Source organism: Trachypithecus francoisi, unplaced genomic scaffold (assembly GCF_009764315.1).
Source record: "Trachypithecus francoisi isolate TF-2019V2 unplaced genomic scaffold, Tfra_2.0 Lachesis_group17, whole genome shotgun sequence".
Classification (NCBI taxonomy): domain Eukaryota; kingdom Metazoa; phylum Chordata; class Mammalia; order Primates; family Cercopithecidae; genus Trachypithecus; species Trachypithecus francoisi.
The window spans coordinates 44,019,813-44,039,536 of NW_022681462.1; the positions used below are offsets into that span (position 1 = coordinate 44,019,813).

Here is a 19,724-nt window from a genome sequence, read left to right on the forward strand (position 1 = left end):
GCCTCCGGTAGACACTTAAATCCTGGGTGAGCACCTCCAGTGGGGTGTACGCTGCACATGGATTTCTGGCCATTTTTAACCTGAGGACCAAAGTGATTAACTTCCCAGGGCCCTTCTGCCTGAGAAGTCACAGATCTTAGGTGGGTGAGGAGGAACAAGGGGAGCAAGAGGTGTGGCCGGCACAGATTCAGGAGAAGGCAGATGGCCGCTCCACCCAAAGGGCTCCTAGGGCTGGGCCAGCCACAGCCCAGGCAGGTGGGCTCTGACCTGTTCTCTGACAGTGCATCCCCATCAGGAAAGCATTTCTGCACATTTATATTCTAATGCACCAATACTCATTCGCATTATACGTATGTAATGTGTTATCTTTTGGTGTCTTTATCTAGTGGACCAAATAATATATTTGATTACCAAAAATATGTAAACTAAACATATACAAAATAGAAATTAAAACTAACAAGTTAAAATTTGCAACAAGTTTGAATAGAAGTTCTCATGCTTTCTTTGCACAGAGTGGCATGCACCCCACCTTGGAGATATTTGGCTTAGAGCAGTGGTTTTCAAACGATCCACTGATTGGGTCCTGACCGGCCTTTTTAAGAAACGGAACAGAATACATATTGGCGTGTGTCCATGTGGTATGGAAGTAGCTTCACAGACTATTTCTCTAGGCTCACACACTCATGCAGTGTGCCCTCAGTCAAGACGTCAACTGCAGTGTCACTGTGGGTCATACCCACAAAGACAGAAAGCCATTGGCACCCAGGGGAGATGACAGACATTTCCTCCAGCAGAAATAAAAGGCCCTCTTCTTTCTGTTTGCACAGGGTGTGAACCTGATGCACAAGGAGGGGGGCCTGGCCCGCACTTGGCCCTCTTGCTGAGGACCAGGAGGGGCCCAGCAGCTGACTCAAAACCCGTAGGCACCTGAGGCTGTGTGTCTGCAGGTGCGCCCACCTGTGTTCTATGTACAGCTTCTCTGGGACAGGAAACCATCTCCCAAGGTTGGTGAGTGACACCTGAACTTATCCCGGCCTGTGTGGCCTTGGACCTATGATGCTGCATGTGGTGGGCTCCTGGTGTAGCTGGAGGGATGGTGCACTGGGCTGTGGTTTACAGGGCACCAGCCAGACTATCGTGGTGGCTGCGCACTGCAGCGCTCATGTTCTCACCTGCTACCTCCTCAACACTAATCTCTATTGCCTAGAGAGCCTCCAGGTGGCAAGCATTTCCTCCTTCCCTCCCCCTGTCTCTACACCCCCTTCTCTCCTCTAGTCTCTCTGACATCCCAGAGCAACCCCAGGAGCAACAAAGCCAAAGCGATCAGATCAAGATGTCACAGCTGATCCTTGGAGTTCTGAGGATTAGAGCCTACTTCATCCTCTTGCAGGAGTCTCATTTCACACATGCTTCAAATTTTAGTGCTGGGGGCAAAGCACATGCTTGATAAACACCTATTCCATGCATAGGTGTTCGAATGAAAGGAGCTAGCATTTGCATGTGCATGCGGCAATGTCTGTTTGTTGAGTATACTCTAAGCACTGCTCAGCACTTCTCACCCATCTACAGAGCTGTAACTCACATCGCACTTCACACACAGGGTCAGCAGCTGAGAGCACTTGGGGGACCTGGCTGGGGAGGGTGGTGGATCTTGCATGAGTCTGAGCCTCACTCAGCACTCACTGAGTACCTGCTGCTGGTTGTGAGCTCTGCCAGGCAATCTGTGGCAGGTGGAGCTTTTTCACAGTAAGAACTTTTCTTTAGGATGTGTTCCATGTTCACAAAGGAGCTTAAGAATATGGTATGCTGCAACTAACTCATCAATGAAAAATGGGATGAAAGTGCTACTAGAGAAAGGTTGTCTGAGGGGGGAAGACAACTCAGTTTCTACGGTTACAGACAGGTCGTAACCATAGAAAGTGACAAAGTATTTCAACCAAAAGTGACATAAGTGACCTAAGTATTTCAAGGTCATGGACAGGCGTGGGCAGGAGTAGGATGGTGCATGTGTGTGCGCACGTGTGTGCACAGGGGTCTACAGCTGTCTAAAGCGGCTCAGGTTGTGAGGGCTGAACAGGAGTCAGGATGGACACAAAGCCTCTGTCGACTCCTGAACAGGGATCGAGGAGTCCCCGGAATTGGTGTGGGGAGCCCCAGGGTGGTTGGGAGTCTGGGCCGGCGTGGGAGCAGTGGAATGAGTCAGGAAGGGCCGTGTGCAGGTAGATGGGCCAGGGGGAGGAGACCTCCCCCAACCATCTGGGGCTGGTGCTTTGGAAGGACAAGGTGGCACCTACTGCAGGCCAGGGGCTCTGCTTGGCACTGGGAAATAAATACAGACAAACCCCTGCTCTCACAGATACCCAGACAAGGAATACGTGGATATTTCATTACACAGAGGACGTCAAATGGAAACTGACCTGTGAGCCAAGACGTTGAGGAGACGTGGGAAGGAGCTGGCCACATCGCATCTGGGGAAGGGTGTTGGGCAGGTGGGAATAGCATATGCAAAGGCTCTGTGGCAGCAGCTGGCTGGAGTGTCTGAGGAAGAGCAAGAAGGCCAGTGTGGCTGGAGCAGACAGGTGGGCAGAAATGAGGTGGGGTGATGGGGTCAACTAGTGCTGGAGCTTCTGGGACCCTGGGAGGTCCTGGATCTCCCCTGAGTGAGATGGGGGACTGGAGGGCTCTACAGCAGCACAGGGACACAACACGATCCCCCGGCCATGGTGCTGAGAAAAGGCTGCAGAGATGAGGCGCTTGGAAGCTACTACAATAATATTATGAGAATATTCTCACAATGTAATGAGAAAAGCCAGGCAGAAATACTGATACAGCACAATCTCAAATTTGTCCAAAATATATGTAAATTTATACATAGAAAAGAATAAAGGAAACAACACTATGCTAACACTTCGTTCTTTCCCTAAACGTATATTCATAGTTACTGGTAGGATTACAGGTGATTTTAATTTTCTTCTTTACACTTTTCTGAATTTTCCTATTTTGAGCAATAGCCAGGAATTATTTTTATAATCAGGAAAAGTCATTAAAAACAAAAGAGCAGATTAGGCTGGAGTCTCCATCGACCTATGGGGAGACCTCCTGAGCTGTGGCAGTGACAGATTTTCTTTGATTTTGTACAAAGCGTGAGGTGCCCTAAAGAGCCTTTGGTGTTTTCGGTTTTGTGAGAATGCAGTCATTTTTTAAGAGCATGATGTCTCAGGCAAGGTGTAGCAAAGGTTTCCCCTTCCTTGGGCAGTTTGGTTTCCACCCCCACGTGACAGCCACCAGCTGAGGGGGACACAGATGTGGACTGACTCCTGAGGGAGATGCCAGGATCCTGGGGCTGCCCCTAGGAGAAGCTCTAAGAGCTCAGGAAGTGGTAGGGATTAGCCAGGCCCAAACGGAAGGGAAGCAGAAACCCAGAGAGGTGGGCAGAGGACTCACACTCAAGGGCCGCAAACCAAGGCCCAAGATCCAGCTGATGCCGGTTTTTGTAAATAACGTTGTTTGAGGCACGGCCCGTCTGCTGAGCTACCGTTTTTGACTGCACTCGCCACACAAGTCGCCACAGTTTTGTTTTGTTTTTTTAAACTTCTTGTAACAGTCATAGCGGCCCCCTGGTAGTTTGGTCCTTTTGGCTTCATGTGCGGCCTGCCCTTCCCTGCTGCTTCCAGCAAATTGCAGAGGCCACACAATGTCACCTGTACATGCTCAATATGCGTCTCCAACAGATAGGGAGATCCACAGGGGCTAGGCCGTCCTCAGGGACTGGGGAGAAGGCTGGAAGCCTGGGTCACTTCTTCCTTCCCTCCCCAGCTCTGTTCAAAGGAGCAACTCTAGGCAAGGCGGTCGGCTTTGCAGCCTTGACCCTCTCTTTCGAGGTCTATGCATGTTCCTTAGCTTCCAGATCCAATCTACATCCTTCTGAGATTTTTCAGTCCTAAAGCTAGCACTTTCATTCCAGCTCATCCTCAGCTGGATCCAAGAACAGGGTATGCAAAATTGCCACAACTAAAACCCCAACTCAACCCAAAGGAACATGTTTAATAACAGGTGAACAGATGAACCGTGTTGCAAATTTACCAGTAAGAAATATGAAGAAAAGCAGAGTTTCAACCAAATGTTCATCAAAAGACTTTATGGAGGTGTAAATTTGACCTCCTGCGTTTATTTTTCTGTTTCTGGTGTCAGACCCTACCTCAGTCCAGCGGCTTCAGGATACATCTGCAGCCATCACACAGTCCTCCCTGGCAGGGCTGGCTGGGACACAGAGGCTTCGGCCTGGCCAGCCCCTTGAGGTCTGAGTGCTTGCGTGGGCTGCTCCCTGCCTCTGATGCTCAAGCAGCTGACCTCAGGCTCTGCCTACAATACACTGGCTGTCCCTTTCCCAAAAGCACTGATTATTTCGGACAGGCTCCTTTGCCCTGGACAGTTCAAGGAAACTCATTCTCTAAGTGATTGTTTCCTTTCATTGAATGAAACCTAAGACTATTCCAAACTGTATTTTCAAGAGGACTGGATATTCATATTGCAGCCTCAAAAACAACACTCTGGTACTAAAAGGCAATTTTGCAACAGGACATGGGGGCTTCTTCCTACTCTCTGCAGAGTGCCATGGGAGGTGACATTGGGGTTGTGCAGGGCCCCCAAACTACAATTAAGGTAACAATCATTTCTAACACATAGTTCTCCCTTTGTGTACTGTTTTGTGCACTTCACTATGTCCCTAATTTAATCCTCCTAAGAATCTTTGGAGGTAGGTGAAGTTATTACCCCCATTACACAGATGAGGAACCTGAGGCACAGGGAGTGACAGAGCTGTGCCAGAGCCTCTTCTTGACTGTCTGATGCCAGCGTGGGCAGGGGCCTGGCCTGTCACAGGGACAGAAGGGACAGAGGAAGGCCAGCATGCCAGGACTGCGATCAAGGCCAGGCATGCAGGGAGGGTGTGAGGTTGGGTGGACCCACAGGGTGGACTACAATGAGGAGTCTGGGTTTATTCTAAGAGCAATGGGCCCCACTGGTGGCTTTAAGCAACAGTGAAGTACCCTCCTTAACTTTGCAGAAATGGTGCCTGGTTCCATTGCTGTGTGAGAATGAACTGTGGGGTAGGTGGGACCCTCAGAAGCCACATAGGAACCATGGACCTGGAGCTGTCCTGAATCCTTCTGCCCACATCCCCAGGGGCCCAAGACCCTGTGGGTTCCCTACGACCAGCGCTCGAAACCTTTAGTCTAGAAGGCTCTCTCCATATGCATTTTACACTATCAAAGTTCACCTCAGCAAAGCAGGAATGGGCTTAGGAATGACAATGTCAGGAGGAGTCTATGGACACAGGCACAAGGTCGCGAGCACTGGGCAGAGAAGGGGCCTTGAAGAGAGACCCCAGACTCAAACGCAGAGCAGATGCCAATGTCCTTAGAGTGACCTGCGGAACCCCCGAAGCCCGTTTCCCACTCCCCCTCTGGCCCCAACCCCTCTCCTCCCACCTGCCTGCTTGGTCACCCTGGCTTAGAGTCCCTCGGCCAGCTCAGGCCACCCCTGGACCTGCTCTTTCCCTGCCCTTCCCCGAAGGCTGCTTCCCCAGCCACGTTCCAGAACGCTGACATGAAGACTGCAGTTCCCTCCTCCCAGGCCCTTCCTCCTCTCCTGGTGTTACTTTCTCCGTGGAGAGTAGAAACCCCTCCAGACTTGCTTTTCTTCACTGTTGTGTCCTCCCTGGTGGATGTGGTCACCAGGGTTCTCCTCTGCTTCATTCAGGCTGCATCCCCAGGGCCTGGCAAGCAGCTGGTACTTAAGGACTGGATGAACGTGGGACCCCAGGTGGCCTGGAAGGAACTGTGGGGAGGGCACTGCCCAGCAGTGGGACCTGCTCTTTCCATCAAAGGCTAAGCCACCAACAGAAACCTAAGGTGGAAGGAACAAGTGGCTGCTCACACCTGGCAGGCGACGATGGCCCTGATGTATCTCTGCTTTATGATGAAGTCCAGAGCACAAATGTCCCAGAACGCTGGTCCCTCTGATGGAGGCAGAGTTGGAAAGGACGGGCTGCCTTCATTTGTAAGGGCCCTGAAGGAACTGTTTGTCGCAGCCAGGAAGCCTCTCGACTCTCATCAGAACCTTCTCCCTAACAAACCCTGGAGACTCAGCAGGGTGGTAGGGTGGAAGGGGCTGAGGGATGAGAAATTACTTAAAGGGTACAAGGACAGACTGATCACTGAAAGCAGGACACCTGGAAAATGCGGCTCATGTCCCAAGAGCTTCAAACTAAGACTCTTAATTGCTCTCACTTTCAAGGATTTGGAGAGGTGTTTATAAAATCAACAGAGAGTAACTCCGAGCTCCTTTGAGGGGGTTGAGCAGAAATGAGATGAAGCTGGAGTCACTGCTGTTTCTCATTCTGCATCACAGGTGGAATTCAGGTGGTTACAGAAAGTCCCCCACAGGGCACACACACGGTTTGAGCATTTCCCCGGACCTGAATCTTAAACATGCCTCAGTCTGCAGCACCCTGCACCCTCTCCATTGGAAATAGAAAGTATTGACAAAAGGTACCATGGAGGAGAAGCATGAAGAGAAGAGAACATTTCCAACTAGCCCAAAGTGTCAAGCTTGGTCATAATTCATCGCCAAGTCCTAGAACTAAGCGTGAGGCAACAACTGAGATCTGCAGGATAGAGCTCCCTGCAAAGATGGGCTGCTCTGGAATAGAGATGTTTGGGGTCCCCCAGGACCTCCCAGTGACTCCACATGGGTGTGCTTGGTTCCAGCTGAAAAATCAGACATGGTTTCTTCTGCACCAAACATAGCCCTGGACCTCAGCCAAGAAGTCGTGCTGTCATCCTATAGGCACCCAGTGCCAAATCTCTCCACAGCTAAGTATGCTCTCCCCTCCATGCCTGAAAAACTGCAACCACTCACAAGGTCTGCCTGGGGACAAGTGCCTCGGAGCCAGGGCCCACCCTCAGAACTGCATGGAATCTGACACCGGTTTCCTCCCAACTTCCTTAAATGTGGATAGTACTTCATGAGGCCCATCTCCAGGTTCAGGCACACTCTTCAGTCCTCAGTGTTGTGATCAGAACACTCAGGAAAGAAGTGAGCATGGGCCTGGAAGAGTGTGGTCCACACATTAATCCACAGAACGAGATGGTGGGAGGAGAAGCTGCAGGTCAGATTGGGGCAGGGTTCATAACCCAACAGCCAAATGTTTCTGCACTAGCAATCCTGAGAGCAGAGAACGTTGGGGGTGCTGACTTCAAATTCTGGCATGAAACTGCTCATTGGCTGCAGGCCCTGAATGGGGCTTGGCTGCATCTATCTTGCCAGGAGAATGGAGCCTTCCTCTTCCCCTAAGGCTGTTCTGAAGATTCAATGGCAGATGGATGTTAGAATGCACCAAAAGGATTTGAGGATGTGACAGGGCTGGGTGTTCCAAAGGAAGGTCCTGGAGATGAATGGGGTGCTGTGTGTGGGGTGACAGAAGGGCTGTTTTAAGATTGCTAAGGCCTGGGGACACAGCTGCAAGACAGAAGGGCATGTGCTAAGTGTGGAGAGTTCATGCAGATGAGGACTGAGGAAAGGCCAACCATGTTGTGGGTCAGGAGGTGGGCTGCTGAGGGAGGTGGGCTGCTGAGGGAGGCGGGCTGCTGAGGGAGGTGGGGTGGCCAGTGGGCTGGGCGCAGGTGGGCCTGGTGTAGGCAGCCTTGGCCCTAGGCTCTGAGTCAGTCCCACTGCAGCAGGCTCTCCCCTGGGCTGGGCCTGCAGCTTTCCCAATGACTTGTGTGATCGGAGACCAAAACAGATGTCCCTTTAGCAACTAAGATAGACCCTATGGTTAAGGAAACAAAGTTACCTATGGGCTGGCATGGGAACTTCCTAAATTCCTGAGCTACAAGGAAAGCCACACTCTTGCTAAACTCCCTAACAATAGGTACTATCAGACCCCTCTGATTTACAACCCAGACCACTGCAGCTCTGATGGGACAGAGGACAGACCTTACAAACACCCTTTCTGATAAGCAACTGCAGACCTCAAGCCAGTTTCAGCAGCTTATGGAGGCTGTGCACAGGCTGTGTGTCCTATAGTTCACCTGTTGATGGAAAGAGCCAAATTCCACCTCATTTTAACGCTGAAACCCTACCCTAAAGTGATGTGAAATGTGTGTTACGTACATGTTTGCCCATTCCACATGCGCTCAGCTCCCCTTATAAATATGCATAGCTTTCCCACAAACCTGCTAAATATGTATGATTCTACTGTGTAATACAGACCCTGCAAGCCATGAAACCCAACTGCCCTTCCCTTCTGTGAAGGGAGAGCAGCTTCGTTCCATGTCAGAGACTATCTATTCCTGGTTTGCAAACTGATGTCACCAGTTAAGCTGTCCTTTCTAATATTTAGCCATCCTGGGGGCCTTTCTGACAACACTCGAATGCTCACTGAAGTTTGCGAGCCACAGCCTAACTTACTCAGGCAGGAAAGGTAGACATGAAAGGGAAGACAAGAACATGGAAGCCTGGGGGGTGGGGGAAGCTGAGTCAGGGCACCGTGATGGCCACGCTGAAGGGAGGGCAGATGGACGTGGACAGCCCAAGATGCCCTGCAGAGGGCAAGTGCGAGAATTCCGTCTCCTTAGGATTGGGTGGGTGCGCATGCTGAGGCCAGCAGGGCCCGGCGAGGAGCTAAAGTTAGGTGTAAAAGTAACCCCGCCATTGACCTTCTCAGTGGGAAGTGTACTGCCCACATGAGTGACAGGAGAAGCAGAAAAACAGCTGGAGCCTGAGGGAGAAGCAGTCTGGACACAAGGTTGGAGCTCAGTTACTTCCACCGGCTGCAGGCCAGATGCTCCAGCAGCCTGCCCCAGGGCCACCTGGGTGTTTAGCTGCCCCTAGGCTGACACACTTCCAGTCCTGAGTAGTCCCTTGAGGAGGTGACTCACTTAAGCCTTCCATCGTCGCTTCCAGACCAGGACAAGGCTCTGAACACAGCAAGTAGTAGACCACTTGGTAGACCCACAGAGGAAGCCCTCCTCCTAACATACAATTTCACAACTCCTGCTTAAAGCCAACACAGGTAGTCCACTTTAGCGACCAAAACAGTCAGCAATCAGCAACGACTCCTGCTGGTCGACATGCATGCAGCTTCTTTCTGGCAAGGCTGAGTGCACCGGTGCTGAGGACCAGTGTGTGCCCTGCTGGGGCCTCCAAAGGCCCTGAATTAGTGTCTGGCTCTCCAGCATCAAGGTCTTGGGAGAAACCTAAAAGGTATGATGTCTGCCTATGCAGGTGGTGGGGAGCATCCGGTGGGCAGGGATTGCCTGGCTAAAGTGGGTAGGGTGAGATCAAACCTCAGGAACTATGGCACGAGGCTCCATTTGCCCCTTTGCCAGGCCGTGACAACATTTAAGGTGGGCTGTGGCCCCAGTGGTGACTAAGCCACTCAGGCTGCAGTCAGGGCTACTCACTGTCCCCACAGAAGCTCCCAGGGAGGCTGGCAGTGAGGACAAGGGGCTTCACGAAAACTTACTAAGCTGTCTTGCCATGGATGTACAAGAACTGCTGCAAGATTCCCAGCTTAGACCCATTTAGAGATGGTCAGTGGGGCATTCCTCATGTTTGATGAGCTCTGTAAAACACTGAACCACAACCCAACAACACTGCACAGGTGCACAGGGTAGCACCTGGGCTCCACACTGTGCTAGGACCTAGAAGGGAAGGAATTGTGTGTTACAGGTCTGGCCTTAAAGGGGCTTAGGGAGACAAAACAAACAGAGCAACAAGACTCCCAGCAGCTATGGAACAGCTATGGAATGTGAGATAGTCTAAGATGTTAATTTCACAAAGAGCTCAAAAAGACTTAAGAAGAGAGAAATCAGGGCAAGCTGGTACCTAGGCACCCACCTATTTTTGCTGGAGATAAACCCAAACTACAATTAACAGCCATGTATGTGTGGATCATGCCCTGGGGGTCAGATAACGGCAAGAAAATGTACAGACCCCAACCATGAATGTGACTGGAGTCTCCCTCTTATGTAGTCTTGTCTCATTTCTTTATACTCTTTTATTTCTTTATGTCGTTAATCCGATTGAAGGGTAAGGGGAAACAGTGGGTTGTTGGTGAAGGCAAGACCACTGCTTATTCTCCCTGATAGGTCTAAGAATTTGCCTCCTGGACTACTCTGTTCAGACACAGACACAACATCACACTCCAGCAGACACCCAACTTGGTGCTTGCCTAGTCCCTGCCTTCTGGTCCCCGCCTCTGGCTTTCCTGCCCAGTGTTCTTGGCAGTGACCGGGCTTCACCTGCAAGAGGTCTTTACAAAGTATTCCTGGAGGCACAGTCCACACTGACACAGAAATGCAAGCAGGACTGGCATCCACACTAAGGCTGTGGGATCCCTTCCACAGGCTGTCGCTGCTGCAGGAGCTTGTAAAAACAGAGGATGACAAAAAGCAAGAAAAATAAAATGAAACTTCAAACAAAACTGCATCTTCCCCAACCTTCTTCGGAAGACATTCCTGAGTATTTTTCCTTCATGCTTTCACATCCCTTCTGATGTGACATCATCAGGGTGTCCTGACTGTTAGAAGCAGCGGCCACATCTGTCAGAAGAAGTGTAGGTAACACCAGCAGTGAAAACACATGCAAGGGGCTCACCTGGAGAGTGGGACCATGGGACGGGCTTTGGAGCTTGGTTGTAACCCATCTCCATGGTAAACAACGATTGCAAAGGCATTTGCCAGTTCCTCATCTAAGGAAAAGTCCTGGATTATTACTTTGGCACTGAAACTGGGGAGATTCAGCCCTGAGGAACCTCTGACCCTTATTGCAAAATTCCTAAAGCATCACCGGCTAACATCTGCTTAGCCAAGATGAAACGATGGGAATCATTTTTACCCTCCTGCTCCAGACACTGAAACAAATCTATGAAACATGATTTGCAGACATGGGACAGCAGAATGCACAGGACAGCAATCACCAAGAGCGGAGGAGCCCATTACATGGGCTCTGTTACTGTCTCTGGGTTCTCCAGCCTCTCCCTGCATTGAGAAGACAGAGTTCTGGGTCTGGGGAGCCACAGTGGCTACAGGATGCAGGCTAGAGTTCTGCAGAGGAGGGAGCTGCAGAGAGAGACAGTCCTGGAGATCTGAAGAAAGTCCCCTGGAGTCTTCAGCTGACAGCTGATCAGGGCATTCATATGAGGGAACTATCCAGCACCGGGGAAAGAACCGCCATGAGGAAAAGGCAGAGCAATCTCTGGGCTCATGTAAAGCCAGGAATAGTTTTCATTCCCAACTTCCAGAGTGGAAGCCTCATAAATCATGGGGCATGGAGTAGAGAAGGTTATAGCCTCAGAAGTAGAGAAATTAGCCCCACATGAAAGGCTTCCCTGGCCCTGCCTAACAAAGCCTCAAAGTGAGCCTCAAAAGCACCAAACTGAGTCTAAGCAACTCAACAAAAAACAAAGCTCAAGAACATTTGTAGGAATGCCAGGATGTCCAGTACACCAAATAGTAAAATTCACAAAGTCAGTAACCAGCTGGAAATTACCAGGTATGCAAAGAACCAGGAGGGTGCCTCAGAAGCATCACACAGCTCCATAAGCCTACGCAGTTCATAGGCAAGACCAAGAGTCGGAGGCATTCCAATCCCATCTCAGGTGGGGATGCATAAGGTCAACAGGGAGCTGAGAACTAGAGTCCCCATCTCTCCATCCCTCTCCCACTGCCTGTGTGGTTCTTGGCATGCTGGGTTTCTCTTTGAGAAGCTGAGGGGGTCTTTGAAAGGAGTGGGGAAGGCAGAGACCAGGACAGTGAATATGAGCCAGCTCCCTGACCCAGAGTGCAAGATGGTGGGTGAATCCACCCAGACTACAGGATCAGATAGGTCTGGAGGCGCTGAGGAGGAGAGAGGAAACTCAGTTCAGCACCTGAAATACTTCCCTCATGGCTCTCATTAGAAGTCACATCCTTCCTCTCTTCCTCTCTGAACACATCCCGCCTGGCCCAGGCAAGGGCTGAAAACCCTCAAGACCAAGGTGAAATGGCAAATCCAACCATGGCAGAGCTGCTCACTACTTTGAGGTACTGCAGAACGCAGAGTGTGCACAATTAACAACAATGCCAGAGCTATCTGCTCCCAATGAGAGCTGTCATGCCTTTGAGTCATCACCACACATCTCAACAGCATACTTAAGAGGCAGAGGTTCAAAATAATAGCCTCTCTTTGTAAAAAATAAAGCGACAAGGAGGCACCTGTGCTACAGGAGCAGGAGGAACTGAGCTTGATGTTGCTGCATCCACCGAGGCTTAGAACCCAGTGGTCTGATGATGCATGCTATCATCATTGTGCTGAAGATAAGCACTCTCAAATGGGAAATGGCCATCAGCGGGAACTCCTGCTATTTTTCTGGGTATTATATTATTTCGCTAAATAAGGATTTTCATTTTGGCTGCCATTATTTTTTCCAGGATCTATAAATAGCATTCCATCCACAATTTTCTCAAACACCACACCATAATCATTCAACACCCAACTAAGGCACAAGCATGCTGACATCAGACCAAGGCGTGGGTCTGGTGTCACAGAATCTGAACCTTCTGTCCCCTGCAGCTCTGCTTCTTCCCCAGATCCTGGGGTTATCTTACCACAGCCACTGCTGCCATGGCCTTTATCTGGGTTAGCAGACACTGGGATGACCAGGAGGCTCATCATCATCAGCTGGGCCCCACCTCCACCTCTCATCTGTGACCCATTGCTCACCACGTGCTCCAGCATCTCACGACATAGACCAACTCCCTGCTGGTCCACAGAGGTCCAACACCCTCAGGCTTCACACTTCTTATTAGCCAAGTGGAGAGGAGTGTGCACCCATCACATGCTCCTGAAAATCTGCTCAAACAGAAGCAGACAATCAATGGAAAATGCCAAGAATAAACAGTTACAGCTCTAATTAAATTCTAGACCTTCCCCCGGGGAAAGGCACCTACTTTTTCATCTGAAGCCAAATCCAAAGGCCGCAAAATAGCTCGGACACTGAGTGGCTCTCTGTTCCTTCCTGAACAGAGCTGTCTGGGATGTGTGTTGGCTGCCGGGACAGGTGCTCCGCACCCACCCTCTGTCTGTCCTCACGTTGCAGACTCAGGTCTGTCTAGGCACAGGATGGTCACTGTTCACCATGGAAACTTGGGGGAACATAGGAAGGGGTCCCTCTTCCTCCCCGCCCCCCCCCCCCCCGTTTACTGTCAGAGATGCTGGGATGCTGGCTGTCTCTAAGGATCCTTGCGATGCCACCATGTGCGTGTGTGGGGTGGGGGCATGAGGGTCTATCTAGGTGACCACTCACACACACACCAGCAACGCTTGGAGCAGCAAATTTCTGAATATCGTATTCAGGATAAATAAAGCACTACCTCTGGGGGGTCTTTTTTAGTTGGTTCCTTGAGATCCGGGTCTCCGCATTACTCTACCTGGACAACTGATGTTGCCAACATGGAGGCAGAGCTTGACACTTGTGTCTGCTGCCTTTCATCATTTTTTGAACCACCTTTGGATCAGGATTCTGGCCCCAGGGGGAGGTTTTCCTTGCAGACAAGAGTCACTGGTGTGTTTGCTAACATGCCTTCTAAGTCTCCATGCAAGCCGCCCACCCAGGCTCTGTGTGAGCAGCCAGAGGCAGCCTGTGTCCCGCCTCCAAGTCTCTCCAAACCGAGCTGATTTCTGACAACGCTCCTTAACGACAGCTTCCAAGAGGGCTGCCTCTCCTAGTTCACACCCTGGACCTGTGTCCTGGTTTTGTTGACATCATCCAACTGCCAACCTCACTCAGGCAGGAAACTGCCCTGCCTTCTAACCCATTCAGCTACACCAGGCCAAATGTGTTCAGTGCTCAGGAATGACACGGAGATCTTCAATCAATACAGGAATGGACTGAGGAGCAGTTCTCACTCCACAAACATTTATACCACCACCACCAGCACACAACAGTGGCTCTCCGCCTGCCCCAGCCAGCCCGGCCTGTGTGTTCTTATCTTCTCTACGCCTCATGGCTAGCCCAAGACGTCTGCCACTGCCCTTGTTTGAGGGGGGAAACTGAGGCTCAGGAAGGTAAAGGGGCTGACCACAGGCCATGCCCCCAATGTGCAGGTGATGTAGGACAAGCTGGGCCCAGTCAGGTCTGCTCTGAAGCCTACATCACCCTGAACTGCCCGTGGGCTGCTCATGGTCCTGTCATCAGGGCCTATGAGGACTGGGCCCTGTTCCCAGGGAACAGCCGAGGGCTGGGCTGAGGCCTGATCCCAGGCAGGTCGGCTTGGACCCTGTGCAAAAAGAGAGGGGGGCTGTAAGGGTACTCAGCCCCGGCACTCATACTACAGAGAGGGCAGAACTCTGGACGACAGAGTCCCTCGCCTGCCATCCTCCTGCGAGTTCACCCCACCCTGGCCCATTGAGGAGAATTCCTCGGGTTGGCTCATCCTCACTCCCCTTAGAACAAGCACCTTCTGAAATTCTGAAAAACCTCAAGGACTAAAGACCCGGAAGGAAGGCCCTGTGGAGTGTCTGGATTTAATTCTTGTCCCATCCGCTGGACTAGAGTTCCAGAGGGTGAGAGGCCCGGCCCGCTCCTCTCTGTGCCCGAATGGACACTGGGGCAGGGTCAGCCTAGGCTCCTGGCAAGGGGTGCTGCCCAGCTGGCATCTGATGAACAGGTGTCAGGGAGATGTATCCTGGGTCATGGTGTGGGGACGGCCGCAGGAGAGTTTCTCACATCCTTTTGCAAAATGATGGGAGAAAAGGACAAGGAGGCAGGTTCCAGGGCATGGGACGGTGGCTGCAGCTGTGGGCAGAAGAGCTGGGCACAGAGTGAGGCATCTCTGGTGAGCACAGCACAGATGGGGTCAGTGCCCAGGGGCAGCAGGCCCAGCTCATGGGTGAATGAATGCCTGTGGCAGGTGGGCGCCAAGGGCTGCGGAGACAGGATTATTTCTATAGAACAGCAGAGGGAAATGTAGGTATGTCCAGAGTGGGCTCCACCTCCTCCAAAAGCAGCTGCAGCAGTGCAAGGCCAGGCTGGCTCCAGGCCAGGTGTGTGCCCTTCAGCTCACTGTGCCACTGGCAGGCCCAGGCGGAGATACAGCCACGGAGGGAGAGCACTGCGCAGGGCACACTCACATTTACTTTGTAAGATCCACCGCGGGCTTAGCATCATGGCCTGCACCGCGCTGACGGCAGGCTGAGGCCAGGTGAGGCCAGGCGAGGTGGGAGTCCCTCGGTGAAGCCCACAGGGCAGCTGTGTGCTGGGCAGAACCCTGCCAGGTGCCTGCGGATCCCAGCTGGAGCGGCTGTGGAGGACACCTTGGTGCAATCCAAGCTTAGTGAGCATGAAAGAAGATACCCTCTAGTGTGAGGCGACGGGTCTGCTGCATTCCTTCAAGCACCAGGGGACAAGCATCACTGGGACTGTGCCAGCTGCCTGCGCAGTAGCCCAAAACAGAAGCATCAGGCTCCCTCCTGGCAAGTGGGTCTGACTCTCTCAGGAACCCTGCCAAACACCCAAGCTTCCACCTCAAATGCCTGTGCGGCCTCCCAGAGGGAAGCAGTTTGGGCCAAACCAGGACTTTCTGATCCACCAGGATCCATGCGGTGTGTGGGGTGCACACAGTAAATACATAAGGAATGAAAAGTCCCACGAAACACCTGTTTAGGCTGGTCTTCAGTGGCTGCTGAGAGCCCCAGGGCCTGTGTCAGAGCCGAGGCCGCCAGGTTATGGGTGTGTGGCGTGGGGCCAGCACTGCATGGGCAGCCATCTCAGGAAGGGGCAGGAGGGGCAGTGGGGCCCCTGCCCAAGGATGCTCGGGGGGAGGTCTGCATCTCTGATCCTCAAGGGCAGTCCAGGGCTTCCTATCCAGGTGGGTGGAATGGGCTGTGCTCAAGAGTGGAGGCAGAACCTGTGAGTGGGTGCAGGGGCAGGTGGGGCTGTGGAGCCCTCCTCATGGCCCTGAGGGAGGAGGGCTTTAAGGTGGCTTTCAGACCCACAGGCAGTCATGCCGCAGGCAGGCACAGATGCAACTGACTCCTCAGTTTGTCTCTGAGTGTGCCTGTGGAGCCAGGAAGAGATGACAGCCTGCTGGACTGGGTCTCAGGCCTGCTCCCAGTGGTGCCTGACAGCTTCTTCCAGAGGAGGGGCTGAGGGGCCCAACGCAGGCTTCAGCCACCTCTGCTGCTGTCAGCTGCCTTGGTAAGATCTTACCTGCCCTGTAAGATTTGCTTTTAGCTTTTGAAATTGCAGTTAGAAGTGCACAAACCTTAACGGGACACCATTTCACAGCTGCATAATCTGTGCAGCCGTCCCGAGATCAGGACATGAAACCTTTCTGCAGCCCAAAACCTCCTTACCTCTTCCGGTCAGAATCCCCAAGGTCACCACTGCTCTGACTTCTGTCACAACAGAGGAGTTCTGCCTGCTTTTGAACCTCCTAAAAAACCCATACAGCATATATTTTTATGTCTAACTTCTTTCAAAACTTTGTCTTGGAGATTTGTCTATGCCCTTAAAGGCGTTACTCTTTCATTCACAGCCACGGTGGGATAGCATCCCATTGTATGGATATACTGCATTTTCCTCAGCCCTCCCACTGTTGATGGACACTTGAGTGGTGTGCTGTTTGGGGCCATCGTAATGAAGTTTCTGTGAACATTCACGTATATGATGGGCATCCCAGTAAGATTTTGCCTGGAGAAAAAAGTTTCGTCAGATAAAAAATGCCCAAGAACTCAAATTTCTGACTTCTGGACAGCACTGTAAGTGGTGTTCAGGCATTAAGTTCTTTGGTCTTAAGCACCAGGACAGAAAAGCTGAAGCAAATGTGCAAATACATGGAAACTCACAAAGTGTTGAGGGCAGATGTGAATCTTACAGGAGAGTGTGTGTGTGCGAATCATCTGCCATGGCTGTGGGAGGGCCTCAGATGGCTTGAGCAGCACATTCAAACTAAATGTGCGAGAACTACTGGTCCCGAATATTTGGGGAAGAAGGTAAGAAATGAGAGACAAGGCTGCAAAATAGACTATGGCCTAACGGCAAAGGGTTTTGAATACCACCCTAAAGCACTTGGACTTTATCCTGTAGGCAACGGGGAATTGACATGTTTTAAACAAACTAAGTATCTGCACACTGCGTGGTAGGTGTGGCAAAGTTGGCCGTGTCACCCGTGGGCTTTCGGTGCCAACTCTGAAGCCCTTAAGTGTGTTAGACAGGGGGGACACATGGAGCCCAGCACTGAGCTGAGTAAACTGCAGTTCATTAGCCAGAGACAGTGGACAGGCAGGAGATGCTGTGAGGGCAGGAGAGCGAAGGGCCAGCTAAGTCTAGGGCCAAGAGGCCTGCACTCCAACCTTGGTTCTGCCACTCCTCGGCTGTAGGACCCTGAGAATGCTACGTAACCTTTCTGCACCTCTGCTCATCTGTAAAGCAGGGCCATTCACGGTTTTCACATGCCATTGTTGCTGAGAAGGTTAAATGATCTAGTACTTACAAGTGTCTGGCATACAACAAGCACTCAGGAAGCATCCACTGAAGCCCCTCTTACGGGATGACACTGGTGGTTACAGGAATGAAAGCATGCAGTCAGCTCACCAATGTGCACGTGTGGCCTTGCACTGACAAATGGCAGGCATACACGCCATAGGCAAATACTCTACATACATACACACACAGCCCAACGCTAGCAGGTGTTTTAAAGACACATGTGCTAAGATGCTCCCGGCGCAGCAGCTACCCTAAACGTACTCACTAGAAACCTGGTGCTTTAGTTACAGAAAAGGGAAAGGAAATTCGTAGGTCTGGAATTAGCCTCAAAGCACCTTTGCTGTGGTGCCTCTCAGGCAGGGAAGTTGCTCAATAACCCAGAGTCCAAGGAGGACTTTGCAGACGGCCAGCAACGGTTCCTTCCAATCCGCGTGCAGTGGGAAAATGGTGCCTCGGGACAGGATCCTCCCCTCTGGAGCTCATGAGAAAAGAGCAGCTGCACGTGTGGGGGTTTCAGAAATGTGGGTGCCAGGCGCACAGGACCCTTGAGAAAACGGGGAAGGCGCACAAGGGGGCCCTGCTGTCACTGCCCACATGGTGAGACGATTTGCAGCCAGGCCTGGGACAGACCATTCAAAACTGGCCAAGGCAGTGCTCACAGCACCGACCCCGTGAGGTGAATCAAAGCCCCCACACAGCAGCTCTCTGGCTAGAGGCTATTGTGGAGGATCCTCTTTCTCTCTCAGAAAACGGGTTTCAACGTCAGGTGACCCCACTGTAGTGAAACAAGGGTGGGCAAGAAGGAGGCAAACGTGGGAGGGCGGCACAGTCTTACCTCCACGTACAGGAGCGGGAAGATCCCGACCTTGTCTCCCAGCATGCCTTCCGCCCAGTTCTCATCCACTCTCCTGAGCACCGTCAGAATCTCGTCCTGCAGTTGCGGGTCCAACGTGGACACAAGCACAGGGACATACACACAATGCAAAAGGAAACAAGACGCTGGTTAGTACTGTGGAGGCTCGGAAGAGATTCCACGGAATGTGTCCAAGAAGAGTGCATCATCCATGCAGGTATCTGACATCTTCACCCAGGAGCACCCTCTCTTTCTTTCTATTTTTTTGGAGGGAAGGGCGGAGTCTCGCTCTGCTACCCAGGCTGGAGTGCAGTGGCGCAATCTCAGCTCACTGCAGCCTCCGCCTCCCGGGTTCAAGCGATTCTCCTGTCTCAGCCTCCCGATTAGCTGGGATTACAGGCATGTGCCACCAAACCCAGCTAATTTTTTAATTTTTTGGTAGAGACGGTGTTTCGCCATGTTGCCCAGGCTGATTCTGAACTCCTGAGCTCAGGCAATCTGCCCGCCTTGGCCTCCCAAAGTGCTGGGATTACAGGTGTGAGCCATTGCACCCGGCCAGAACCCTCTCTTTCTGACACGACTGATAATAGCTGCAAAAAGCCCCAAATGAGAAAGCCTGGCAATGTACCGTACAGTTAGGACTTTAAAATGCAACTCCTATTATTTATTTAATGAAAAAAATATTTGGAATAAAAATAAATTCAGCTAAGTAGAAAAGGCTTTAAGATTCTGGCTCCATCCAAGAAAAACAACAACAAAAAAAACCCCAATCCAACTACATTTATTTAGAGTCGTGGGCACATAAAGCTTTCAATAACCCTCTTAAATTCTTTGGAATATTAAACAATACCAAGTACAAATGCACAAAGTGGAAACAGATGGAAGGAGAAAGGAAGAGGCAGGGAGCAAGGAGGAAAGATGGGCTTTCGGGGGAGTTGAGACTGGGAGATGGGAAGTCATCAAGGAAGGAAATACCCAGGACACTGTCACAGGTGCCAGGAGACACAGAGACAAAGGGCAGGGCAGTGTGGGAAGGAGGGAGGGAGGGAGGGAGGGAGAGGAAAAGGACAGAGGAGAGGTGTGGACTCACAGGGGGACGTGACCAGAGAGGAGCCCTGGGGGAGGGAGATAACAGCTGCAGCAAGTGTCATGAGAGACAGACAGGCGGGCGTGGTGGTTCACGCCTATAATCACAGCACTTTGGGAGGCCAAGGTGGGTGGATCACCTGAGATCAGCAGTTTGAGACCAGCCTGATCAGTATGGTGAAATTTAGTCGCTACAAAAAACACAAAAATTAGCCAGGCATGGTGGTGCGTGCCTATAGTCCCAGCTACTTG

At 51.6% G+C, this 19,724-nt stretch overlaps 1 protein-coding gene across 1 annotated transcript in view; it reads right to left on the reverse strand.

Moving 5' to 3' along the window:
* SH3RF3 (SH3 domain containing ring finger 3) overlaps positions 1–19,724 on the reverse strand; it is a 377,754-nt gene that overhangs the window by 115,615 nt on the left and 242,415 nt on the right. Inside the window, exon 3 of the mRNA XM_033175502.1 lies at positions 18,369–18,464. Coding sequence (XP_033031393.1) covers positions 18,369–18,464 — 96 coding nt within the window. The remainder of the gene's footprint in view (positions 1–18,368; positions 18,465–19,724) is intronic.